The 27,628-nt window shown below is 45.7% G+C and overlaps 1 protein-coding gene across 3 annotated transcripts in view; it reads right to left on the bottom strand.

The window, feature by feature from the left end:
* LOC143941212 (GRIP1-associated protein 1-like) overlaps positions 1 to 27,628 on the bottom strand; it is a 146,188-nt gene that overhangs the window by 37,886 nt on the left and 80,674 nt on the right. For all 3 annotated transcript variants that reach the window (XM_077463255.1, XM_077463257.1, XM_077463256.1), the window contains 3 exons: positions 16,433 to 16,560; positions 14,765 to 14,887; positions 10,205 to 10,298 (listed from right to left, as the gene is read on the bottom strand). In XM_077463255.1, the coding sequence (XP_077319381.1) occupies positions 10,205 to 10,298; positions 14,765 to 14,887; positions 16,433 to 16,560 (345 nt within the window). The remainder of the gene's footprint in view (positions 1 to 10,204; positions 10,299 to 14,764; positions 14,888 to 16,432; positions 16,561 to 27,628) is intronic.

Here is a 27,628-nt window from a genome sequence, read left to right as displayed (position 1 = left end):
CACCAAAGATGGGGCACTATTCCTTCCACTGACACCAATGATGGGGCACTATTCCTCCCACTGACACCAATGATGGGGCACTATTCCTCCCACTGACACCAACAATGGGGCACTATTCCTCCCACTGACACCAACAATGGGGCACTATTCCTTCCACAGACACCAACGATGGGGTACTATTCCTCCAACTAACGATGGGGCACTATTCCTCCCACAGACACCAACGATGGGGCACTATTCCTTCCACAGACACCAACGATGGGGTACTATTCCTCCAACTAACGATGGGGCACTATTCCTCCCACAGACACCAACGATGGGGTACTATTCCTCCAACTAACGATGGGGCACTATTCCTCCCACTGACACCAAAGATGGGGCACTATACCTCCCACTGATACAAATGATGGGGCACTATTCCTCCCACTGACACCAATGATAGGGAACTATTCATCTCACCGATAACAATGATGGGGCACTATTCCTCCCACTGACACCAATGATGGGGCACTATTCCTGCCACTGACACCAATGATGGGGCACTATTCCTGCCACTGACACCAATGATGGGGCACTATTCCTCCCACCAATACCAATGATAGGGATACTATTTCTCCCACTGACACCAATAATGGGAAGTTATTTCTCACACTGACACCAATGATAGGGGCACTATCCCCCTCCCCCCCATTCCAATGATGGAACACTATTCCTCCCCCTAATACCAAAGAAGGGATGCTGTTGACTCCCACTGACACCAGGACATGTTTTACTCCCGGCCCCCCTAAAGTTTGAAGGACAGCAAACTGGCCCTTTGTTTAGAAAGTTGGAGACCCCTGCTCTAGAGAATAGTGACATCATGAAGAACAATCCATTTTAACTCTAGGTTCACATCTATGCGTTTTCTGTGGCTTGCGATCCGTGGGCACAGCAGCCTATTCATTTGAATGGACTGCGGTACCTGCAGGAAAAAGAAAGGCACTGCAGCTTTTTAATAATGCAGCCGCAGGGAAATAGTTTGCCTGGAAAGGCTTTGTGCTGTCTGATGTGTAGCGGCGCCATTAAAGAGTAGAGCGTCGGTAGCAGGTGCCGGAATCGGTGAGATTTACACGCTGTCCCGAAACCACAACCACACAACATTGTGAACTTCGTCTTAGTCAGTTATGAATAAAATGGTTGTACGGAAGATGGTTACTGTTCTGTCTTCAATTATTTCATCGTAAGCTTCTAAAACCAATAAATATTGAAATCACTGCGAATGCACCCTGTCCATTTATTAGAGGATGATGACATCACAGCGAATGCACCCTGTCCATTTAATAGAGGATGACGACATCACTGCGAAGGCACCCTGTCCATTTAATAGAGGATGACGACATCACTGCGAAGGCACCCTGTCTATTTATTAGAGGATGGTGACATCACCGCGAATGCACCCTGTCCATTTATTAGAGGATGATGACATCACTGGGAATGCACCCTGTCTATTTATTAGAGGATGATGACATCACTGCGAAGGCACCCTGTCCATTTATTAGAGGATGATGACATCACTGGGAATGCCCCCTGTCCATTTATTAGAGGATGATGACATCACTGGGAATGCCCCCTGTCCATTTATTAGAGGATGATGACATCACTGCGAAGGCACCTTATCCAGTCACTAGATACCAGATGCATGTTTAGTAAATTCATAATTGATCGTTTTTCTACCACTGCTCATCAAGAGAGACAAAATGATTAAAAGGGAAATAACAGGAAAATATTATTTACCAAAAAAGTGAAGCTGTTTGCTGAACCCATAAATGACACGGTTATATGCCCTTTCCTACATAAACCTCTCCGGCGCACACAGAGAGACGGCAGGCTGAGTGACTTTGATAAGTTTTTAAGTCAAGTTGTAGAGGAGATGAGGATACAGCAGTGGGGAGAAGATGTAAGAGGATCCCGTGACAACCCAAGGACGGATAGTGAAAGGAGAGCCAACATGAGCTGGGAGGGGTGGAGGAGGATGATGATGCCAAGGCGGGCCGGCAAACAGGTGGCATAAGGAACAGCAAGCGCTGGCATTGCACCGACATCCGCTCAGACACCCACGATGCCTGGCACTAGCCAAGTCAACAGCAAAAGCTGCTGAATTGTATCAAGATACAGTTCATTGGCACAGAGATATAGAATTACTCAAGTCGGCGGTGGACAACCACTTTGTTTTTTTTGGGACTCAAATGCTAAGTTGGTCACCTCGTAAGGGTGGCACATGACATTACTACAGTGTGTGCCTATCCAGTATGAATTCTGGGAGTTTATTTGGTACTTTCTTAAAGAAGCAGTGCCAGTTCTACAGTCACCACTCTTCACTAGCACCAGCTGAGCCAAGAATGGCAGCAGTAAGGGTAGCAGAAAGCTGCAGTTTGCTCTGATTTATAGTAAAGACGGGAGCACATATCTGCAGCAGCTCTCATTTCCCACGGCTACATACTGGACTGTTCTGAATGGGCACAACTTCCGGGCAGAATTAGAGCTTCTCACCTCCGCACATCCCAAATGATCGATAAAAGTAAGAGGCACTTTTATTTACAGCTCTACAAATCACAGAAATCTGTACTGGATGTAACGGCATAAAAAGTCTATTTAACAAAGTTTACTTCTTACTCTGGGCAGACAGGATTCCAAGGTGACACGGTGTCACGTGAACACCACTAAACTGTACATCTCATGTTCAGCCTCAAAATGAATGCAGTGCAACAAATAGCAGTTCCAATCACTCACAACTCTAGCAGAATGTCAGGTTCAGGGAACAGGACACTGAAACAGGATTTGTCTACTAATTTTATTGATACTGGAGGGACACAGGGGTCATGTTATACTTCCTATAGGAGGATTGGATAGTGGCAAAGTCCGGGATAATCCCTCCTACTACCAGCATCCCTCAGTTTTGTATCAAAGCAGTACTAGGAGCATAAACAGAGGGGTGAGATGTGTCCCTTAATGAAGGGGTCCCCAACCCCCAGGTCGCACTACCACTGGGAAGAGCCACAACAGCAGCCAGCGGCGGGAGGGGTGTCCACCTTCCCAGGGGTCCGGTGTGTCGACTGTATTGAGGAAAGGCAGCATGAGGACGGCCTACTCCGGCACTGCTGCAAACAAAGGCACGATAGAAGTCCCCTTGAGCGGGGATTACAGATGGAGCTGGAAGGAGGCACAGGCACCTGGCCACACGCACACAGCCAGGCCTCTATGTGAGCATCTGGTGGCAGGCTACGGGTGGCAAGTTGCATCTGGTGGCAGGCTACGGGTGGCAAGTTGCATCTGGTGGCAGGCTACAGGTGGCAAGTGACACACTGCATCTGGTGGCAGGCTATGGGTGGCAAATGGCACGTTGCATCTGGTGGCAGGCTATGGGTGGCAAATGGCACGTTGCATCTAATGGCCCGGGTACAGGTGGCAAGTAACATGTATCTGGTGGCAGGCTACGGGTGGCAAGTTGCATCTGGTGGCAGGCTACGGGTGGAAAGTTGCATCTGGTGGCAGGCTACGGGTGGAAAGTTGCATCTGGTGGCAGGCTACGGGTGGAAAGTTGCATCTGGTGGCAGGCTACGGGTGGAAAGTTGCATCTGGTGGCAGGCTACGGGTGGAAAGTTGCATCTGGTGGCAGGCTACGGGTGGAAAGTTGCATCTGGTGGCAGGCTACGGGTGGCAAGTTGCATCTGGTGGCAGGCTACGGGTGGCAAGTTGCATCTGGTCGCAGGCTACGGGTGGCAAGTTGCATCTGGTCGCAGGCTACGGGTGGCAAGTTGCATCTGGTGGCAGGCTACAAGTGGTAAGTTGCATCTGGTGGCAGGCTACAAGTGGCAAGTGACACGCTGCATCTGGTGGCAGGCTACAGGTGGCAAGTGACACGTATCTGGTGGCAGGCTACAGGTGGCAAGTGACACGTATCTGGTGGCAGGCTACAGGTGGCAAGTGACACGTATCTGGTGGCAGGCTACAGGTGGCAAGTGACACGCTGCATCTGGTGGCAGGCTACAGGTGGCAAGTGACACGTATCTGGTGGCAGGCTACAGGTGGCAAGTGACACGTATCTGGTGGCAGGCTACAGGTGGCAAGTGACACGTATCTGGTGGCAGGCTACAGGTGGCAAGTGACACGTATCTGGTGGCAGGCTACAGGTGGCAAGTGACACGTATCTGGTGGCAGGCTACAGGTGGCAAGTGACACGTATCTGGTGGCAGGCTACAGGTGGCAAGTGACACGTATCTGGTGGCAGGCTACAGGTGGCAAGTGACACGTATCTGGCGGCAGGCTACAGGTGGCAAGTGACACGTATCTGGTGGCAGGCTACAGGTGGCAAGTGACACGTATCTGGTGGCAGGCTACAGGTGGCAAGTGACACGTATCTGGTGGCAGGCTACAGGTGGCAAGTGACACGTATCTGGTGGCAGGCTACGGATGGCAAGTGACGCGCTGCATCTGATAGCAGGCTACGGGTGGCAAGTGACACGCTGCATCTGATGGCAGGCTACGGGTGGCAAATGGCATGTTCCATCTGGTGGCAGACTACGGGTGGAAAATGGCACGTTGCATCTGGTGGCAGGCTACGGGTGGAAAATGGCACGTTGCACCTGGTGGCAGGCTACGGGTGGAAAATGGCACGTTGCATCTGGTGGCAGGCTACGGGTGGCAAATGGCACGTTGCATCTGGTGGCAGGCTACGGGTGGCAAATGGCACGTTGCATCTGGTGGCAGGCTACGGGTGGCAAATGGCACGTTGCATCTGGTGGCAGGCTACGGGTGGCAAATGGCACGTTGCATCTGGTGGCAGGCTACGGGTGGCAAGCGACAAGCTCAGGGCTCCCACTGATTATTTTTATTACTACATTGTAATATATCAATGTGATTCAATCATCCTGACACCATATCAAGCATGGTGTCGGGATGATTGAAGTGCAACACCAGTCATTCCCATGACAAATCACCCGCCGAATTCCTCAGTCAACCGTTACTACACCCAACCACCCCCTCCCCCTCGGCCCCTGGCAATTTTTCTTCCACAAAACCGGTCCCGATTGCCAAAAATGTTGGGGACCGCTGCCTTAATGGACTCCAAGAAGGAAATTTTATATTGAGTACAAAAATCCTAGTTTCTTTTTCATCCACTAAGAGATTTTTTTCACCTGCATAACAGTCCAACTGAGGGGTGGTCAGCACAGCAAGCAAATATCAACAGGTCCAGGAAAAAAAAAATCCCATTTTGTTTTTCATCAAATTGATTGTAAACCCTGCGGGGCAGGGGTTGTTCAGCACAAGTCTGATCATTGGAGGAGAGGAGGCTGAGTTCCCAGTATGGCTACAGAACTAACCAAGGTTTGTTCCCCTGCTTAGTGTGGTCATTTTTTAATAGGAAAGCAGAATGACTGGAAGGAACAACATGAACTTCCCACAAAGGAAGCAATACAAGAAGAACAGGATACTATTTCATATAAGTATATGGAGTAGCAGGCACATATCAGGAATGGGGATGAGCTCCGGCGTGTTCGCACACTCCACATGCAGAGCCCACCAGGAAGTCTGCATAGTGCTGCGCTAATCACAGGCAGTGAGACATTGCCCCGATGCGCGGCTGCAGAGATCGGGGAATGTCTCACTGCCTGTGATTAGCGCAGCGATATGCCGACTTCCTGACGGGCTCTACACGTGGAGTGTGCGATCACGCCGGAGCTCATCCCTAATCAGGAATATTCTTTAACCTGCACAACATCCAAACGCAGTTTAGCTGAGGGGTTATTTACACAGCAAACAAATGCTAACAGGCCCAAGAAACAAAAAAGCAAAAGAACTGGAGGCTGCCAGCAGCTCAAAGAGCCACGCCAAAGGACCGAGCCAATGCTGGCACCAGATAAGGCTGCAATGTCCACCTGGTAGGAATTAGAGAACATTTGAACTGAAGACCATGTAGCAGCCTTGTAAATGTGGGAAACAGTTGGTGCAGAAAAGCCAGAGAAGCACTCACAAATCTGGTAGACTAGTGTGCCTTGACAGAAAAGGGTGGAAACAGATCCTCGAGACCATAAGCATAGATAATTGTCTGCCTGGCCCACCTATAGATGGTGGAATGAGAAGCCAAAAGCACTCTTATGGGATCCATCTGGGGTTACAACAAAGTAATCCATTTTTCTATAGGAGGCAGTAACTGGAGATGAAATCTTGCAGCCCAAGACAAATTCAGAGAGAACTTTCTTTTTGGCGAACTACAGCAGGACAGAAAAAAAATCCTGGTTGAGAGGAAAGGCAGAAAGTACCTTATGGAAGTAGGAAGTTCTGGGCGTCAACACCACCTTGTCCAAATGCAAAACCTGAAAGGGCTCCTTTCAGGATAATGCTGCCAGTTCAGACACTCACCTTGTAGAGTTGATCGCTACAAGGAAGGCCACCTTGGGGGTGAAAGTGGAAAGAGGAGTGTCTCTATGGGTTCAAACACTACTTTCTTAAGCACAAAGAGAACCAGATTCAGATACCACAAAGTCACAGGGGAGCAAACAGGGAGAGCTACATGGTTGACTCTCTGTACAAGGGTCCTAATCAAGTGAGAGGCCAACAGTCTCTAAAAACATAACAAAAAGGGCAGACCCCCACTCAGCGGTAGGTTGGTGAGGATTTACTTCACTGAGAAAATCCCAGGATGGAAGCCCTGAGATTCGCAATACAGAACGCCTTCCACATGCGATAATAGATCTTACAGGAAATACCAGTAACTTCCTAGCTTTTAACATTAGAGGAATTACAAATTCAACGGTGCCTCATCTCTCAAAACCTAGGCTTCACCAGCAAGCTGTTCTAGCCAGCAGATGTAAAGCAGGATAGTAAATAGGTTACTTGCAATAGGTTCGAACATTCATGGCTCATAAGATCCTGTTTGTGTCGTAACCAGCCATAATACAGTATTATAGCGGAATAGGACACAGACAGAGCCAGTGCATTACTGACATACTGGAGTCGGTGATATATATATATATATATATATATATATATATATTTGGTTTGCACCTTATTATTTCTGTTAATGTTCAAGCCAACGGCAAGTAGCGGTCCCTGTGTAGCAGCTTTTCTTCTGTCTTGTGCCCCTCCATACTCACCCCCAGGGTGGATGGACAAGCCATTATGCCTTGTCTGGTGGTGGTGTCCCCTCAGTGCTGAACACATCTGAATTAATTTACCAACTGTTGCCTCCTCTGTTCCCTCTTCTGAAGAAGCAAACCCTCCACGAGATCCTCCTTTGTTTTTTTTTCCAGATACAGTTTAATTTAACCTAAATTATTATGAACCATGTTTTTTTGTTAGGTCAAGTGATGATTTAAAAAAAATAATTTGGTAAATTGTTTGTGTTGCACCACAAAAAATCCGGTATGCCCCAGCCTTATTTTTGGTGTAAGATATCTTACAGATGAGGTTCTGTTTTAACTATATCAACTATCTCTTAATTAGTTAATGGAAACAGCACTTGTAGAAGCAACAGGCCGATTCCCTAGTGTCAGCGAGGTGTGCGGGACATCGATAAGAACGAAAACTGTCTCTGGTAAGAGCAAAAGCAGTAGATGGTGACTCCTTGGGGGTAAGCTCATCACTTGAAGACTGGAGAAACTCAGAATTAAACTCTGAAGGCTGTTGGCTCAAAAACCACCATGACCTTGTGTAAATCAGATACAGGATTTGGGGAAGGCAGCGTAGGAGTAGATCTGTGCCTTCAGAAAGCAGAATCAGCAAATAACTGAATGATTTGAGAGACAAAGTCCTGTATTACCGGAGGTAAAAACCTCAGCAGAACGCAAGGAGACACACTGAACGGAGCTAAAGAGGACACCGATGATGGCGTAGACTCTAGTGGCATATGGCTACAGAGATTCAGGCTGTAGATGTCAAACACCATCAGTAGAAGGGCTGCCATAAGAAATAAACGGGCCCTGTACAGCCTACCTGACAGCTCCCGCTGCCACTGAGTCGCAGCAAGGATCAAGGATAGAAGCAAGGCCTCGGGTACAAAACCAGATAAGCGTTTCCTTTGAAATATTGAATAAAAAATATTGGAAAAGAAAACCAGATAGCTGCTGGTAGCAGATGAAGGATGAATGGCTGGAGTGCTCCAAAGTCACTGTAGTTGGGCAGCAGGAATGGATTGATGTTCTATATAACTCATTAATTAAAAGCAGAAGTGGGGTGCTATATGACATTTTATTTACCATTGTCCAAATGTCCTGAAGGCAGCAGAAAAAAACATAAGGTGAAAGACTTCCTGTGTCTCAATAGACAACAAAAAAAAGTCTCTTACCTGTCTAGACGCATCTCTCTGCAAAACACGTAGGCATGCTAGAAGTAGGAATGGTTATCCTGGGCTGGCCTACATTTTTTTTTTCGTTTACTAGTGCCCAATTATCCTTAATCGTCATCAACTCAATAATAACACACCAACAATGAACCATTATTGTTAACAATACTGGAATAAATTGTGTACTTAACAGCTAGTAATAAACTAATGGAGTCCCAGTTATAACAGGAGATGCTTGATCTGAATAGGATTACTGTGGTCAAAGCAAAAATAGGCCTACCTCAGTATCTTTTTTTTTTTACCCAAATCTTGAGAATAATTTCCAGAAAACACTTAGAAATTGATGAAATGTCAGAGTTGTCTTCTTGAATTTACCACTTTGAACAACAAATAAATGTTCCACTAGTTTTTGGGCCTAATCTTGACTGACAACACTCTAGCCAGTACACACAGAAGACATCTACCCCAGTAATGTTAGGCCCTGATTAAAAAAAAAAAAAAATTCGGCCTCTTTCACACGGGGAGGATCAGTGATGATCCGCCCCATGGATATCCGCTTGCTCAGCGGGGGATCGCCGGAGTGATCTCCGCTGAGCAGGAAGATGACGGGTCCGTCTCTGCACACTGCGCAGGGACAGACCGGTCACAGCACTGCTCTCCCCTATGGGAGATCGGGTGACGTCGGGAGCGGGTCGGATGTCAGCAGACATGTCACTGCTGACATCCGACGCTTCACATGGCCGGATTGGCCATGTGAAAGAGGCCTTCATTAGTTCAATCTCTATTTTTCTTTCACTTAAAAAATGGGTCGGACGAAGAATGGATGTAAACTGACAAATGGTCAGTTTTTCATCCGTTTTTGCATTGGTAGTGGATGTAAAAAAAACTAAAAAAACAAAACAAATGAAAAACTGATGAGCACAGATGAAAAACTGATGAACACTTCATTCGTTTTGATGTGACTGAAACGAACGGTCCACATGTGTGAAAGGGGCCTAAACTGATGAAAACTTCAATGGGCCGCTTTCACACGGGCCTATCCGTGTACGGACTCCGCTTTGCTCAGCAGGGATTGATCCGCTGGCAGACGGATGACAGGTCCATCGCCGCTCACTGTGCGGAGATAGACCTGTTAAAGCCCCACTGTCCTCTATGAAGATCGGATGAAAACTGACCTTTTGTCTGGTTTCATCCGATCCTATTCTCCAGAAGGATGGAAAATAGGATTTCCATCCGTCTAGATTTCATGGACAGGATCGGATAACAGCGAATGCCAGCGGACATGTCACCGCTGACATCCACCGCTCCATAAGGCTGAATGGAGCGTCTGATCAGGTCCGCATGAAAAACTGACAGGCGGACCCGATTGGAAAGCCTGTGCCAAAAGGCCCTTGACCAGTTTCAAAAAATGGATGATGTACATGGATGTAAACTGATGTAAATGGATGATCACCCATTTACATCTGTTTTTCCACAGAGATGCATTGATGTACATTTTTCACCTGTCTGAATGGATAAAAAATGGACCTAACTTTCAATGCAGTTACAGCTATAGCTCACATTCTATAAAAAATAAATACAAATAAAATAATGAACTTGATTAATTATGCTTTGGCAATAAAACCTGGAAGCTGATTGGTTTCTATGCAGAGTTCCCCCCGGATTTTGCACACTTCAGTGTTAGTAAACAATCTCCAAAGTGTCCAGGGCTTGTGGTTTCCGAATACTATAAACCTAAAACTCCTATGACCCGCAGATCAAATAAGACACAATGGGCCTTAAAGCTATCCGAATTGCTGGGACTTGTAGTTCCACAACTGACACCTACCGTTATCTCAACCATGGCAAAGATGAAGAGGTCACAGAGTGTGGTGCATCACTCACCTATCCTGCTGTCCATGACGTAGGTCTCGATAATCTCACTTTTCCTGCATAGGTCCTCTGCCATAGAGGCGCTGCTCACTTCTAAGTGCTTAACCTATGAGACAGGCATTAAATTAAAACCATTGTCAGTGCTGGTCAGATTAAAGTGAAGTATGGAAAGAATGGACTCTGCGGTGAGCAGACAATGCAGATAATTATATTTTATATATGAAGAAAATGTATAAGCATCGCACACATTAAAAGCTTTCATTAAACTGGCTGCATCCACATGGCTATAACTAGCGTATAACAATTAACTTTATCCCACACCACCAGAAAGTGAAGGATTTAACATTCGCACTGTGGATTGTGGGTAGGGAAGGTCAAATTGCCATTAAAGCCCAAATGAAATATCCCACCTTTTTATCTCTATATAGCTCTATACTGTCACTGTTTATGATTTCATAAAGTATTTTGCAATGGCGTAGATATGTATTAGCCACACCCCTTGTAACAAGCATCCTATAAGTGCGGCGAAAAGGAGGGGGAGTAACTGATCTGACCTGTTGGTTTCAAAGTACACTGAACAAAGCACAGTCAATTAAAAGTACCAAGACTATTGTATCCTGACTCCAGTGCCAGCTGCTCTATTCATCATATTTAATGATAATTTACTTTTAGCGCAGCGTTAATCCTTTTTTTTTTTTTTTCCAATAACGTTTTATTCAATTTTGTCAGGTATACAATATTGATAACAATATATTAACATTAACAAAATATTGAAAGCAGATTGGAAAATGTAGATCGTTACAAACAGCAATCTACAAAGTCGTAAAACTTGTAATAATTAGGTCTAGCTTTGAATTTAATGTTGTGCTGAACTGCGACATCTAAATGTCGTGGGTTACGGAACAAAATAATCTGAGAAAAAATGATAGAGCCTATTGTGAAACCCCTTTTTTTTTTACCATTTCATGATTTACAGACCAAGTCTGAAACCTTAAAAGCCACCAGACCAGCAGGACAGCCATGCAATTAATGTTTACAGAAGGGGGCAGCAAGGCACCCTCAACATTTTTCAGAAGGTTTCCTTTAATCCTCTTTGAAGAAAATTTTCTGCAGATTTTTGTCTTCAGATTTAACAAAACCATATAATATGAGGTCAAACCTTAAGGCCGCGTACACACGGGCGGACTGTTCGCCCAACTTTGTCCGCTGAACAGTGTTTCAGCGGACAGTCCGCTCGTGTGTGGGCTTTCAGCGGACAGTTTCAGCGGACAGTTTGACGGACAAAGTCTTTCGGAAATTCCGAAAAACTGTCCGCTGAAACTTGGTTTGAGCGAACAGTCCGCCCGTGTGTAGGCTACTTTCGAAATGAGCAAACTGTTCCCGCTCGGAGGAAAGTCTGCTCATTCCGAGCGCGTGTGAAGGTAGGCGGGGCCCGCGACGGAGACGTCGCGGGCTCCGCCGCCTGGAATGGACTTAAAGGGGAACCCCAACGCCGAAAAAAATCGGCGTGGGGGTCCCCCCAAAGTCCACAACAGACCCTTGTCCGAGCACGCTACCCGGCCGGCCAGGAAAGGGGGGCGAGCGAGCGCGCCCCCCCTCCTGAGCCGTACCAGGCCGCGTGCCCTCAACATGGGGGGTGCCTTGGGGAAGGGGGGGCCCCGCGGCCCCCCCCACCCCAAAGCACCTTGTCCCCATGTTGATGAGGACAAGGGCCTCTTCCCGACAACCCTGGCCGTTGGTTGTCCGGGTCTGCGGGCGGGGGGCTTATCGGAATCCGGGAGCCCCCTTTAAGAAGGGGGCCCCCGGATACCGGCCCCCCACCCTATGTGAATGAGTATGGGGTACAATGTACCCCTACCCATTCACCTGTAAAATAAAAGTACCCAAAAAAAAACACAACACACGAGAAAAAATGTTTTATTGCACAGCTCCGGGGGTCTTCCGTCTTCGGGGGTCTTCTCGCCGGACTCCTCCGCTATCTTCTTGTAGCTCTTTTACTAGCGGAGGAGTCCGGCTTTCTTCCTCCCCGCCGCCGGCCTCTTCTCCCGACTTCAGGGGTCTTGTCCCCCTCTTCGGTTCTTCTGCCGGGCCACCGCGCCTTCTTGTAGCTCTTTTGCAGGCGGTGGCCCGGTCTTCTGTCGCCGCCGCCTTCCGTTCTTCTGCCGGGCCACCGCGCCTTCTTATAGCTCTTTTGCAGGCGGTGGCCCGGTCTTCTGTCGCCGCTGTCGCCGTCGCCGCCTTCCGTTCTTGTTCTTCTTCTTGTTCTTCTTCTTCTTCTCCAGGAGATGTTGACACGACGCTCTCTCCGGCCGGAATGCCAGAGCCGCCCTGCGCTGCCACTTATATAGTGCCAATGGGGCGGTGTCACATGGTATATGTCACATGGGTTGGTCACATGGGTTGATGTCACATGGGGACTATGACATCGTAAGGGGGCGGGGTCACCATGTGACATCAACCCATGTGACCAACCCATGTGACATATACCATGTGACACCGCCCCATTGGCACTATATAAGTGGCAGCGCAGGGCGGCTCTGGCATTCCGGCCGGAGAGAGCGTCATGTCAACATCTCCTGGAGAAGAAGAAGAAGAACAAGAAGAAGAAGAACGGAAGGCGGCGACGGCGACAGCGGCGACAGAAGACCGGGCCACCGCCTGCAAAAGAGCTATAAGAAGGCGCGGTGGCCCGGCAGAAGAACGGAAGGCGGCGGCGACAGAAGACCGGACTCCTCCGCTAGTAAAAGAGCTACAAGAAGATAGCGGAGGAGTCCTGCGAGAAGACCCCCGAAGACGGAAGACCCCCGGAGCTGTGCAATAAAACATTTTTTCTCGTGTGTTGTGTTTTTTTTTTGGGTACTTTTATTTTACAGGTGAATGGGTAGGGGTACATTGTACCCCATACTCATTCACATAGGGTGGGGGGCCGGTATCCGGGGGCCCCCTTCTTAAAGGGGGCTCCCGGATTCCGATAAGCCCCCCGCCCGCAGACCCCGACAACCAACGGCCAGGGTTGTCGGGAAGAGGCCCTTGTCCTCATCAACATGGGGACAAGGTGCTTTGGGGTGGGGGGGCCGCGCGGCCCCCCCTTCCCCAAGGCACCCCCCATGTTGAGGGCACGCGGCCTGGTACGGCTCAGGAGGGGGGGGCGCGCTCGCTCGCCCCCCCTTTCCTGGCCGGCCGGGTAGCGTGCTCGGACAAGGGTCTGTTGTGGACTTTGGGGGAACCCCCACGCCGATTTTTTTCGGCGTTGGGTGTCCCTTTAAGTCCATTCCAGGCGGCGGTGCCCGCAACGTCTCCTTCGCGGGCCCCGCCTACCTGTACACGCGCTCGAAATGGGCGGACTTGCCTCCGCCTTACGTGGGCGAGTCCGTTCATTTCAAAAGTTGAGCGAACTGTTTGGCAAACAGTTCGCTGAAACAGTCCGCTCGTGTGTGGGCAAGTCCGCTCATGCAAATTTTGAGCGGACTGTTGCGGCAACTGTTTGACGAACAAAGTTTCAGCGAACAGTCCCCGCGTGTGTACGCGGCCTAAGAGTTTCAATTTGTATGCAATCAGCCTTAGCATTAGGCCCCATGCACACTATTAGATTTTGTGAAAATTGTTGTCTTCAGATTTACCAGAACCATAAAATTGCAAGGGCCGGCCTGATTGTATACAAATTGAAACTCTTAAGGTTTGACCTCATTTTATATGGTTTTGTTAAATCTGAAGACAAATCTGCAGAAAATCTAATAGTGTGTATGGGGTGTAAGATTAACTGCTTGTTTGCAGTCACCTAATTGGTGGCATACTAAAATCAATGTGATGTTAATGGGTTGATTATCAACAAGCAAAACAAATTCAGCAATATATAATAGAATCCTTCAGTAGTAATAGTAGCCTTCAGTTACTATTCTTCATCCTGACTCCTGAAACATGCCGAGCACCGAGCATGCCCACTAATCCCCACCACCCGCTGCTTGTCTAAAATACGAGACTATCAGAGATTGAGCCAGGGGTGAATGAAGACGGGGGAGCTTGCATCACTCAACCTTGCTCTCCTTTTCCTTATATTAGAAGATAAGCTGCTTATTCATCAATATTTCAGGTGTGCCTGAACAGGTCATGCCATTTAAAAAGAAGTGAACAGGGCAAAGAAAGGTTTCTCATTCACAACGAGTCAATCTGAAGGGTTGAATTGGAGTGGACTGGACTTCTCACATCTCATGGAGACTCCAGTGGAAAATCCTCCCCATCACAATTACCGCCTTCGTTCTCTATCCTACAACAGCAAGAGTGGCCCCCACTCCACAATAATGCAGATCAGGCAACTCAAGCACAAAATCAAACCACTTAAGCCCCAGAGAGACATAAACAATTTGCAGTGTTACCTATTCAGCATCTACAAAAATCAGAAATGTCAGCTTTGGGTGGACTGACCCTTTGACAACACAGATCCTAATGAGCAGAACCATAAATAAAAAGGACTGATGTTCACACCAGTCTTATTGGAGCCCATCAGTTCAAAGTAATAGGAAATATAAACCATATAAACGAATGGGTAATAAAACATTTAGTGACTAGATTTACCTTTTCTTCCAGCATCCACTTCTCTTGTTGAATTTCGGCTAATCTCTGGAAAAGGTCAGAAACTTCTTCATCTGACAGCTCAGCCGGTCTTTGAGGCTGGGACTGTGGACTTCCACTGTTAGACTAGAAGAGACATCACAAAGCAAGTCTATACTACTGATAAAAGGATCCCATATCCAAAGCAACCATGCAAGCTCCCTCTCTCATTCTGCAGCATTGGCCAGGCTATGGATCTCCAATTACATACAGAAAATGATCTTTAGAACAAGGCACTGTAGAGTAATTCATCCTCAAATTCACAGTAAAGCAAATAAGAGGAGCTCCAGTCTGGAAATAATAAAAGTCAGTAGCTGCAAATACTGATATACTTTAAGATAAGGACACTTAGATGTCCAGGGATCCTGCAATGTCAGCACCCAGAGCCGATTCGTCAATCAGCTTCAGGTGCAGGCGCCGGCATTATAAGTAAGGAAAACTGTCAGAGAAGCCTTCTGGCTTTACAGCCAGTTTCCTACCGCACATGCACGGGTCGCACTGTGCTCTTTGAATGGTCCCGGCATCTTCTGAGACCTGTGTGTGTCCCAGAAGGCAGTAGGGGGGAAAGAGGAGGGAACGTAATGTTTGGAGATTGCCGCAGCGATCTTACCTGAAGTGGAAGCAGGTACCTGTCTAAACCAGGTACCTGCTCCCCCCCATAAAAGTGTCAAATGGGCAGTGGAGGAGGGTGTGAACAAGCGTAGGTTTTCCCTTTTGGGTGGGGCTCCGCTTTAAATTGTTCAAGTCGGCTTTCTCAGCAGCGCAGCTCCCCCTGTTCCCTCCTTCTCAGACTACCTGCTCTGCGTTTGCTTTAAATATCAGAATGCTGAAAAGCTGACAAGTCACTGCTGGGAGGAGGGTACAGGAGTAGCCAAAGCTGGTTTAGGCTGGGCACAGCCAAGTGATTTTTATTGCAAAGATAGACTATAAAGCATAGGACAGGATTATTGGCAGTTTTTAATCTGTCTTTGAGTTGTATGATGTCCCGTTTAATAATCCCTTAGAAAACATACCGTTTTTGGCTAGGATATGTGCAGGCCCTTAAATCTATAAAGCTACCAGGAAAAAAAAACTACTCAGCGCAGAGAACTAGTATATGCAACATCATCATAAAAACAAATGGGAAAGTAATACATACAAATAAAAAGAAATACAAAAAATCTTAATATAAAACTTTATTTCCTTGTATGGGTACCTTCAAGAGAACCTGTCATTTCTGAAATCTTTTATTCATCTATCAGCTGTGACACTTTAGAGCTGCTGTCAGTAAAGACCGACACCTGTCTCCGCTCATTTCTTTTATTATTATTCAGGATTTATATAGCGCCAGCAATTTACGCAGCGCTTTACAATATAAAAAGGAGACAATACAGTTACAATACAATAAAATACAAGAGGATTAAGAGGGCCCTGCTCAGAAGAGCTTACAATCTAATAGGGTGGGGCAGGTGGTACAAAAGGTTCTGTCGGGAATGAGATTAGAGTAGTACTGCACACAGTAATCCCGACTCTCAGCGGAGAATCGGATGAACTGCAGGTATAGAAAACGTTAGCTCTAAAAATAGCGATTTCGGTGAAGAAACAAAATTTGAAAGTGACAGAAAACATTTGAAATGAGTGTCAGCAGATTACCTTATTGCTGCTGGGCGCTGTGTTTTCCTTCATCATCTCCCGGTAGCTGAAGGACGAGACGCTGCTGCTGTCACCCGTTTGCGCCCGACTCGGGGAACTTATCTCCGCCAATACCAGATCCTCCAAACCTAAGCAAAAAATTACCAGTCAGAAACATTTTGGACAACCAGGCACAACTAAGCAGCCCGTTACAGTATCTGACCTACCCAAAAATCCTACGGCACAGTCACTAAAACAAACGTTTCTGTGAAAACGGCTTAATGTGTCTTGACAGCTAGCAGCACCCAGAACCAATTACTAGTGAGGCCCTGTTACATTGATGCAGGGTTGCCAACCACCAGTAAATTTAATAACAATTTGTAAAAATCAATATCTGCCAGTAAATATCAGGGGCTGATAATTTCATGCTCTGTTGACTTTTTAAGTGTAAATCAAGCAAATGACTTTGTTATTAGGTATCGTCAGTGTTTCCTTATCATGTTCATACTGTTTAAATATTTACTGTTTTAGCTTTCAATAGGAGTTCTGCAATTTCTCAGGTTGCCAGTAAAAATTGTGCTCCGTCAGTAAATTTTCCATGTTTAGTCAGCAAAAAATGCTGCGTGAGGTTGGCAACCCTGCATTGATGCATATTCTTTGCCTGAAGCTTTAACACATATAATGGTACCTGTGCCTTTCACTTCCAATGGGATCTCAGAAAAAAATGTCCAAGCATAAAAAAACACACACACACACACACACACACACACACACACACACACACACTCTATTATCCCCAACACACTACATTCACAGCGCAGAGGTACTGTGTGCATACGTGTATGGGCCCCACACCCCACAACACATGTACAATGTGCCTTACATGTGTGCATAGGTGTGAAGCGGGCTAATGCTTTGTCACAAAGTATTTCTTTTATAGTGTTTGTTCCACTTATTTAAAACAAAACCAAAAAAAACAGCTCAGGTTTGTCCTGCAATGACATGATGGACATAGAAGTTTAGGACACATTCTTTCAGTTTTTATTACTCCGCTTTTATCAGAGTTCTGTGGAACCCCAGGGTTCCTCCAGAGGTTGTAGGGGTTCCTCCAGAGGTTGTAGGGGTTCCTCCAGAGGTTGTAGGGGTTCCTTCAGCATTGGGCAATTTCTGCCTCTCGGATAAGTTCCCACTCACACCATTGATCTTTCTAGCGATCTGTAAGGAGGTAATTCTTCCCAATGACAAGTGGAAGGACCGTTCTTCCCACTGACCATCCCACTAATGTATCATGAATTGTAGATTTCTAATTTTTAGAAGGGGTTCCCCGACACCAGAGAATTATTTCAAGGGTTCTTCTGTGTTGATGAGGTTGAGAAAGTCTGGTCTAGGTGCTGGAAATTCTGTCCCATATGGCTGGTGTAAACCTTTAATAATCCAGATTATTCACAAAAAAAAAAGGTTGTTTGGAGCCTAACTCCTGCCAAAACACAGTGGGGGTGGGATGAACCCTTTGGTACTTGTTCCTCTGGGGGAGATTTCCTCTCAATTCTGGTATGAACAGGAAGTGACGGGCAATCGCTCCATTAGACACACAAGCTGCAATAAAACACATTTTCAGAACAATGATAAAGGATTAGAACCTCTGTCGGGTTATTTTTAATGATTGGATCATCTTGTCCCTAAAACTACTAATTTCCTAATTTCTAGGCCAGCTGACACAGGGAAAGGAAATGAGGTACAATCTTCCTGAAGGGGGTCACAGACAGCAAAATAAACATTTACTTTAACATGGTCTATCACAAACAAAAGTTTTGGCTGGAGCTGAGCTTTAATCAGGTCGTAAAATAGGTCTGCAGTAGGGATGAGCTCCGGCGTGTTTGCATACTTCAAGTGCAGAGCCCGCCAGGAGGTCGGCTCAGCGCTGCGCTAATCACAGGCAGTGAGACATTGCCCGATCTCTGCAGCCGCGCATCGGGGGAATGTCTCACTGCCTGTGATTAGTGCAGCGATGCGCCGACCTCCTGTCGTTCCCATTGATTTCCAATGAGTACCGTTCAGATCTGTGCGACTTCAATATGCAGCGACTTCAAATTAGTCCCTGCACTACTTTGGTCCCACTTTGATGCGACTTGAGGTCCATAGACCTCAAGAATACACAGGCATTGCTTCCAAGTCGCGGCAAAAAAAATTGCAGTAAAAAATCACGGCAAAATTGCACAACTTTGGGGACACAATAGTGGAAACATAGCCTTAGGATGCTTTCACACTGCGGTGCATATAATTTCACACTGCAGCACTTTAAAAATGCATATTGCGTTTTACATGTGTTGCATTACAGCCCATCTGCGTGACTAGCTGGTTGTTAAGGACGCTGTCGGGTGTTGGCCCCTTAACAACCAGCTATTCAGTGGTTTTTAAGGACACCGGCGGGTGTCCTTAACCAATGATAAGGCCTCAGTGGTCAGTATGAGCGATGATACCACCGGAGGGGAGGAAGAGGGCAGATGGGTCAGCCTGGAGAAACAGCTGTGAGGAGAGGAGAGGAAGGACCAGAGGAGCTGGATGAACAGATTGTGCCCATGCTACCCTGGCAGGGGACAGGGGAGAGTGCATTTTTTTTTTTTTATCTACAGTGCCTTGCGAAAGTATTCAGCCCCCTTGAACTTTTCAACCTTTTGCCACATTTCAGGCTTCAAAAATAAAGATATTACATTTTTATTTTTTGTGAAGAATCACCAACAAGTGGGACACAATTGTGAAGTGGAATGAAATCTATTGGATTTTTGAATCTTTTTTAACTAATAAAAAAAATTAAAAGTGGGGCGTGCAAAATTATTTGGCCCCCTTGCGTTAATACTTTGTAGAGCCACCTTTTGCTGCGATTACAGCTGCAAGTCGCTTGGGGTATGTCTCTATCAGTTTTGCACATCGAGAGACTGAAATTCTTGCCCATTCTTCCTTGCAAAACAGCTGGAGCTCAGTGAGGTTGGATGGAGAGCGTTTGTGAACAGCAGTTTTCAGCTCTTTCCACAGATTCTCGATTGGATTCAAGTCTGGACTTTGACTTGGCCATTCTAACACCTGGATACGTTTATTTGTGAACCATTCCTTTGTAGATTTTGCTGTATGTTTGGGATCATTGTCTTGTTGGAAGATAAATCTCCGTCTCAGTTTCAGGTCTTTTGCAGACTCCAACAGATTTCATCCAGAATGGTCCTGTATTTGGCTGCATCCATCTTCCCCTCAATTTTAACCATCTTCCCTGTCCCTGCTGAAGAAAAGCAGGCCCAAACCATGATGCTGCCACCACCATGTGTGACAGCGGGGATGGTGTGTTGAGGGTGATGAGCTGTGTTGCTTTTACGCCAAACATATCGTTTTGCATTGTGGGCAAAAAGTTGGATTTTGGTTTCATCTGACCAGAGCACCTTCTTCCACATGTTTGGTGTGTCTCCCAGGTGGCTTGTGGCAAACTTTAGACGAGACTTTTTATGGATATCTTTGAGAAATGGCTTTCTTCTTGCCACTCTTCCATAAAGGGCAGATTTGTGCAGTGTACAACTGATTGTTGTCCTATGGACAGACTCTCCCACCTCAGCTGTAGTTCTCTGCAGTTCATCCAGAGTGATCATGGGCCTCTTGGCTGCATCTCTGATCAGTCTTCTCCTTGTCTGAGCTGAAAGTTTAGAGGGACGGCCAGGTCTTGGTAGATTTGCAGTGGTCTGATACTCTTTCCATTTTAAAATGATCGCTTGCACAGTGCTCCTTGGGATGTTTAAAGCTTGGGAAATCTTTTTGTATCCAAATCCGGCTTTAAACTTCTCCACAACAGTATTACGGACCTGCCTGGTGTGTTCCTTGGTCTTCATGATGCTCTCTGCGCTTTCAACAGAACCCTGAGACTATCACAGAGCAGGTGCATTTATACAGAGACTTGATTACACACAGGTGGATTCTATTTATCACCATCAGTCATTTAGGACAACATTGGATCATTCAGAGATCCTCGCTGAACTTCTGGAGTGAGTTTGCTGCACTGAAAGTAAAGAGGCCGAATAATTTTACACGCACCACTTTTCAGTTTTTTATTTGCTAAAAAAGTTTAAATTATCCAATAGATTTCATTCCACTTCACAATTGTGTCCCACTTGTTGGTGATTCTTCACAAAAAATAAAAATGTTATATCTTTATTTTTGAAGCCTGAAATGTGGCAAAAGGTTGAAAAGTTCAAGGGGGCCGAATACTTTCGCAAGGCACTGTATCTGCTGATTGCTAAGGAAGTCAGCATGTGCTGGCTCCTTAACAATCAGCTACTCGTTGGTTGTTAAGGATGCCGGCGGGTGCCAGCTCCCTAACAACCAGCAAAAAATGCAGCTAAAAATGTACCATAGGTGCGTTTTTGAAACATTTTTGTGGCGGTTCCTATTAGGCTTCAATGGATGGTGTATTTTTTGGTCCGCTTTTGGAAAGTGCACCAAAGATGCAGCATGCAGAGCTTTTCAAACTGCAGCACGAGTGCAGCAAAGGATTTGAAGGAAAATCATTTTAATGTACTTTTGTCCTGCTGTAAAGGTGCACAGTAAATTCTTACCGGCGGTTGTAAACACTGCCTGCTCAAATCGCATGCGACCAGCAGCAGCTGTGCGATTTTGTACTCATCCAAGTGGTTACATGAAAACAAAACTCCAACTGACCCCGAATGCACCCTGCAGAGTTCTGGCCACAGCTGCTCGACCAATTTGGATGCACCCATAGCACAGAGTCTTGCTGCGTCCAGGGACAGCGTTTAACATGAATGTGGACTTATTTACACAGAAGAAAAACACCTTCTAACTTTCGCCCAGCAAAAATTTGGAAAGAGTGCTGCACAAATGAAACCTCTTAAGTTTGCCATTTATTTTCAAGGTAGAAAGATACAGGTTATACAGTTGTAATAGAATGTGCAGTCATTCAGCCTGGGTTCACACTATTGCGAACAGAGACATCGCATGCGATTTGCACCTGCACTGCTGTGCTGATCACACGCTATGTCTGTGCAATGCAAGTTCAGCCATATAAATGTATCACTGAATTCCCATTAAAAAAAGGTTCAGGGACCCCCCCCCCCCCTGTACTGGAATCGGATCGCATGGGTGTTCACACCCACGCAATCCGATTCCTGTCCGAATCCAAAGTTCGCACTGTGATCTGTGAAACTACCTGGGGGTGTCATAAAAATTGTATTGACACCTGCAGTGGTTTGCAGAGGGCAGTGCGAACTGCATGCGGGAGAGATGCGATGCGGGAACTGACGCTGGTTCCCGCATCACTATAGTGTGAACCCAGGCTCAAGGATCAGAATTAAGCCTACATTCACACCTGCACAGAGCGTATTCCTGGTGAATTTTTAGCCTTTTTTCAGGTGTTTTTCATGTGTATCAAGCTTCAGGAGATTTTTTTTTTCCTGAGTTGGACAAGAGAACTAAAGCAGATCTATTGGGGGAAATGAATTCTTCATGTGTGAGAACGCATTCCTATTGAAGTCTATGAGATCAAAAATGCCTGAATACGCCAAAAGCTTGTGTGGTTTCTTGAGGGTGTTGAGTGACTGAGCACAAAGGTGTAAACAGGAAAATTAGAAAGAATAGGATTCTACATAGTCAGGTGTAGGAAAATGAGCAGAAAAATGCTGAAGTGTGAATGAGGCCTTAGATCTACCAACTATGCAGTGCAAGGGCCTGCTTGATTGGATATAAACTGACTGCATATATTCGGTAGGTCCTCATATCACGTGATTTTTTTTTTCTAAAGTTGATTGTACAAAGATTGTATCGTCAGATTGTAAGATGTGTCCATCACCCAGGAAGATTAAAACCACTGCAGGCGGCATGCTGGCCAACGTAATGTGCAGGTGTAGGAGTTGCATGATTTTCTGGACAATGGGCCTTACGATACCACCAGGGTAGTGTGTACAATAAGAGAATTATACAAGCCTGGCAGAAACAAAAAAATCTATTTAACTAGCTCTCCTGCCATGGCGCCCTCAGCAGAGCCGCGAGCGAGCTCAAACAAGATGCAACATCGGAAACTATACATCTTTTATGCAAGAGCTTCTATAGTACAGTATGTTAGGAAAGAAATTCCTTCACAACGAATTAACAAGAGGCACGAGACGTTAACACTGACTGCGCAGTTCACTCAGCGCCGCGTTCCGGGATAAAATGGAAATCTGTTGTAATTTTTATTATCCTAATAAAGTGCTACTGAGCTGGAACAAATGTCTACCATATACGTATATTACCGGAGAGAGCCAAGAGCCGCTTGTGGTTTCCAAGACCATTCTTTTAATGACCAATCGAAAAAAATTAAACAGTGCCTGAAGGTAACAAGTGAAATCAATCAGTGAGCTGCAAGTGCTATCCAGATATAAAACGGGCTTTCCAAAGCAGGTTCAGCCTTTAGCCTATCATTTTATGCCATGCGACCTCCGATCTACATTCTTGCAATATGTAGCAGGGGGTGGATCGGGGTGGGGTGGGCATCGCTACTTTCTGACACATTAGGGAGTATATAATTAAACGGCATAATGAGCTCAGGGGGCAGGGCTTGGAAATCTCAGGGTTGCAGAACTTTCATATTTACGTTAAAGAGGGCCTAGCAGAAGATATCATTTCAATGACCGGTAAAAGTAATGCTTATATAAAAAATAGATGCAGAGCTAGTGATATTTGAAAAAATTTACAATGGAAAAAGACTTAGAATAAAAGACTAAAGCAGAGTCCCAAAATTTCAGTCCATAGATGAAAGTGAAACAAACATCCGTGCTTTGTATAGATTATAGGCTGTAGGTGAGTTATAAGTGACCCTCCTTCACATTAATTGCATCCAGCTCCACACCCAAGTCAGGGTAAGTGGCCTGCTTACCAGCTCTCCGTGACCCCTAGAATCAGACCCCTTTCACACTGGAGGCATTTTTCAGGTGCTTTTGGGCTAAAAATAGGGACGGCAAAGCGCCTGAAAAACTTCTCCCAGCGGTCCCCGTGTGAAAGCCGGAGTGCTTACACATTGGGGCGCTGCGCTGGCAGGACATTCAAAAAAGTCCTGCAAGCAGCATCTTTGGGCCGGTGGAGGAGTGGTATAAACATTTCTCCTCCCCATTAAATGGGCACCACTGTGGATGTGTTTCAGTAGCGATGCTACACGGGCGCATTTATCCCTTTATTTGCCCGCTAATGGGGGTTAAAAGCTCCTCGCTAGCGGCCGAATAGTGCCACTAAAATGATAGTAAAGCGCCGCTAGTTTTACCGTCAACGCCTGTCCCAGTGTGAAAGCAGCCGAATGGTCTCACCAAGCACCTTAATAATGACTGGAAACTCTGCTCTACTGGTAAAACTCGAAAATATAAAAAAGAAATGCTCCCATAGTGCAGTACAAATGTAATATGACAAGTGGATTACACTTACAAGATAAAAGCAGAATATAGGCATCAAAGGCGCCTTCAGACGACGTTCTTTTGTGACAAAACGCGTAGGGTGAGGCCTACAACAGTGATGTCATCACGCTTCTCCCATCGGGATGTTGACAGACAAGCAAACCAGGAAGTCAAGCGAAGCCTGTGGAGACGCCGCGGTTTTTACTACATGACATGCCGCCTTTGATGCCTATATTCTGCTTTTAGCTTGTAAGTGTAATCCACTAATTTTATTAAAATTTGGAAACTTTAAAGTACTGACTTTTTTTTTTTGGGAGCATTTATTTTTTATATTTCCAAGTTTTACCAGTAAAGCGGAGTTTCTAGTCATTAAGGTTCCTGGGGAAACGCATTTCGCTGTGCAGGGTGAGACTATTATTCTAGTGGTCATGGAGAGCTGGTATGCTGGCCATACACGGGTCTCATTTCAAAAGAAAATTAGTGCGTGTTGTGATTCGATGGCGCCACCATTGATTTCGAAATTCGACCAACCAAACCTTCAATTTCACCTCATGTTCCTACAAAAAAAAATTTTCGTGTCTGGGAATCTTTTCTTTCCGGGAATTTTCTTTTCTTGCATATGCACATTTCTTCCCATCATTGATTAGAAAATTGTTTGTTTTTAAAAAAAAATTACATGTCCGATTATTAAAATTTGATGGCCGCACGAAAATCAGTTGTTGCTGCAGCCCCACTAATGGTGCGAAATTTGTACAAAAATTCTTAGATAAGATTTTCTAAAGGAATTTCTTTCGAAATTCCACCCGTGTATGGCCGGCATTACTCTGACTTGGGTGTGGAGCTGGATGCAATTAATGTGAAGGAGGGTCACTTTTTCCTCACCTACAGCCTATCATCTATACAAAGCACAGATGTTTGTTTCACTTTCATCTATGGACTGAATTTTTGGGACTCTGCTTTAGTCTTTTATTCTAAGTCTTTTTTCATGTGTAAATTTTCAAATATCACTAGTGCTGCATCTATTTTTTATACATTTCTGTTTGAGCTTGTATTAGCTGTTTTTTTTTTTTTTTAAGCACAGCGTTAGCCTTTGGGCCTTTTTTTTTGCAATGCTTATATGTAACATTGCGCTGCAACACAACTGTAGGCGCTTTTGGCTGTGGCCAAAGGTCAGCATGGGCACCCTGACTAGTCTGTGGGTAAGTAGCCCTATATGCAATCAACTCTGTGTGCTCTGTGTGTTCTGACACCTTTCTATCAGAACCGGCAGTAGTTCTATTGCAGGGGTAGGGAACCTCGGCTCTCCAGCTGTTTTGAAACTGCAAGTCCCATGAGACATTGCAAGACCCTGACAGTCACAGGCATGACTCCTAGAGGCAGAGGCATGATGGGATTTGTAGTTTCAAAACAGCTAGAGAGCTGAGGTTCCCTACCCCTGTTCTATTGGATCAGAATACACTCCCCTTGTACATTAATGAGCCATGGCCGTGCTGCCAGTTGACCAGTTTTCCTTCCTTGAAGCACTATTAGTAGACCCCGACCACTGCAGACCGGAACATCCCACAAGAGCTGCAGTTTTGGAGTTGCTCTGACCCAGTTGTCTGTAACAATTAAGCTCTCGTCAAAGTCACTCATATGGATTGCCATTTTTCTCTGCTGTCAACACATCATCTTCGGGAACAACATGTTGACTTTCTGATTCCATTGTTCTAAAACAAGCAATACACTTCATACTGGTCAGTAATCCATTTGTACATTTGCATTGACTTGTAGGAAATCAATTATGACATCAAAAGCCCTAAAATATGAGGGTCAAGGTGGAGGTCCCGTGTAAAGTTAACCTGTGGCCAGACGGGTAGCTGAGCAACCAACTCACTGCTTGGAGATGGAAGCAAGGGAAACGGATTTTCTGAGAATGAATTTCAAGCAAACAATGGTCAAAGTTTTCTTAACGTGCTTGTAAACCTCAGTCATGAAGTAGGATCAAAGCATATCCCTCTATAGTGTGTATGTGTCTCAATCCAGAGCACCAAGTGTCATTTCTCTCTGATACTTTGTTCCTCTGCTATAAGCATAGGAACCTCTAATGACCTAACCAAGAGAAAAAAGGTGACAGAGGAGGGCACAGTCTCCTCATCGATGTTCAGCTCCCTGCCCCCTGATTTTCAGAGCTGAGAGATTCTGTGTAAAGTCTGCACTTTGAATGGATGTAGGGGGGAAATTGCTGTAGATAAACAGGTACAACTTATGTTGAAGGATTTGTTTCATCTCTGTGTATCACCTGAGGCCAGTCACTCCACTGGGTATACAGTATCTCACAAAAGTAAGTACACCTCTCACATTTTTGTAAATATTTTCTTCTATCTTTTCATGTGACAACACTGAAGAAATGACACTTGTCTACAATGTAAAGTAGTGAGTGTACAGCTTGTATAACAGTGTAAATTTCCTGTCCCCTCAAAATAACTCAACACACAGCCATTAATGTCTAAACTGCTGGAAACAAAAGTCAGTACACCCCTAAGTTAAAATGTCCAAATTGGGCCCAATTAGCCATTTTCCCTCCCCAGTGTCATGTGACTTGTTAGTGATACAAGGTCACAGGTGTGAATGGGGAGCAGGTGTGTTAAATTTGGTGTTATCGCTCTCACTCTCTCATACTGATCACTGGAAGTACAACATGGCACCTCATGGCAAAGAACTCTCTGAGGATCTGAAGATAAGAATTGTTGCTCTACATAAAGATGGCCTAGGCTATAAGAAGATTGCCAAGACCCTGAAAATGAGCTGCAGCACGGTGGCCAAGACCACACAGGTTCCACTCAGAACAGGCCTCGCTATGGTCAAAGAAGTTGAGTGCACTTTTTAAGCGTCATATCCAGAGGTTGTCTTTGGGAAATAGACATATGAGTGCTGCCAGTATTGCTGCAGAGGTTGGGGGGGGGGTCAGCCTGTCAGTGCTCAGACCATACGCCGCACACTGCATCAAACTTATCTGCATGGCTGTCATCCCAGAAGGAAGCCTCTTTTAAAGATGATGTACAAGAAAGTTTGCTGAAGACAAGTGGATTACTGGAACCATGTCCTGTGGTCTGATGAAACCAAGATAAGGTTATTTGGTTCAGATGGTGTGAAACGTGTGTGGCGGCAAGCAGGTGAGGACAAAGACAAGTGTGTTTTGCCTACAGTCAAGCATGGTGGTGGGAGTGTAAAGGTGATGGAATGGCCAACCAGTTCTCCAGACCTAAACCCTAGGTGAGCATCTGTGGGACATCCTCAAACCGAAGGTTGAGGAGCACAAGATCTCCAACATCCACCAGCTCTGTGATGTCATCATGGAGGAGGGGAAGAGGACTCCAGTGACAACCTGTGAAGCTCTGGTAAAGTCCATGCCCAAGAGGGTTAAGGCAGTGCTGGAAAATAATGGTGGCCCCACAAAATATTGACACTTTGGGCCCAATTTGGACAGTTCCACTTAGGGGTGTACTCACTTTGGTTGCCAGCGGTTTAGACATCAATGGCTGTGTGTTGAGTTATTTTGAGCGGACAGCAAATTTACACTGTTGGGCCTCATGTACACTGTTGCTGGTAAACAGATGTTTAAGGAACAGTTGGGCATTTTTTTCAACTGTTCCTGAACTCTCCTCTATGTTATCTTATCAGTACATTGTACACAGGGCTGTTTAGTTGTTTCTAGACAGTTGAATTTAGAGACTTTTTGGAAAGCAAAAAAATGGTTTCAGAAGCTGAGTTTAGAGACATTTCAAGCACCAAACGCAGCTAAACTATATATTAATTTTTTTTA

The sequence above is a fragment of the Lithobates pipiens genome, unplaced genomic scaffold, assembly GCF_037356315.1.
Source record: "Lithobates pipiens isolate NorthernLeopardFrog02 unplaced genomic scaffold, aLitPip1_a1.2 Scaffold_3, whole genome shotgun sequence".
Lineage (NCBI taxonomy): Eukaryota > Metazoa > Chordata > Amphibia > Anura > Ranidae > Lithobates > Lithobates pipiens.
Note: the sequence above shows the minus strand (reverse complement) of the source record. Positions and strands in the feature narration are given on the sequence as shown.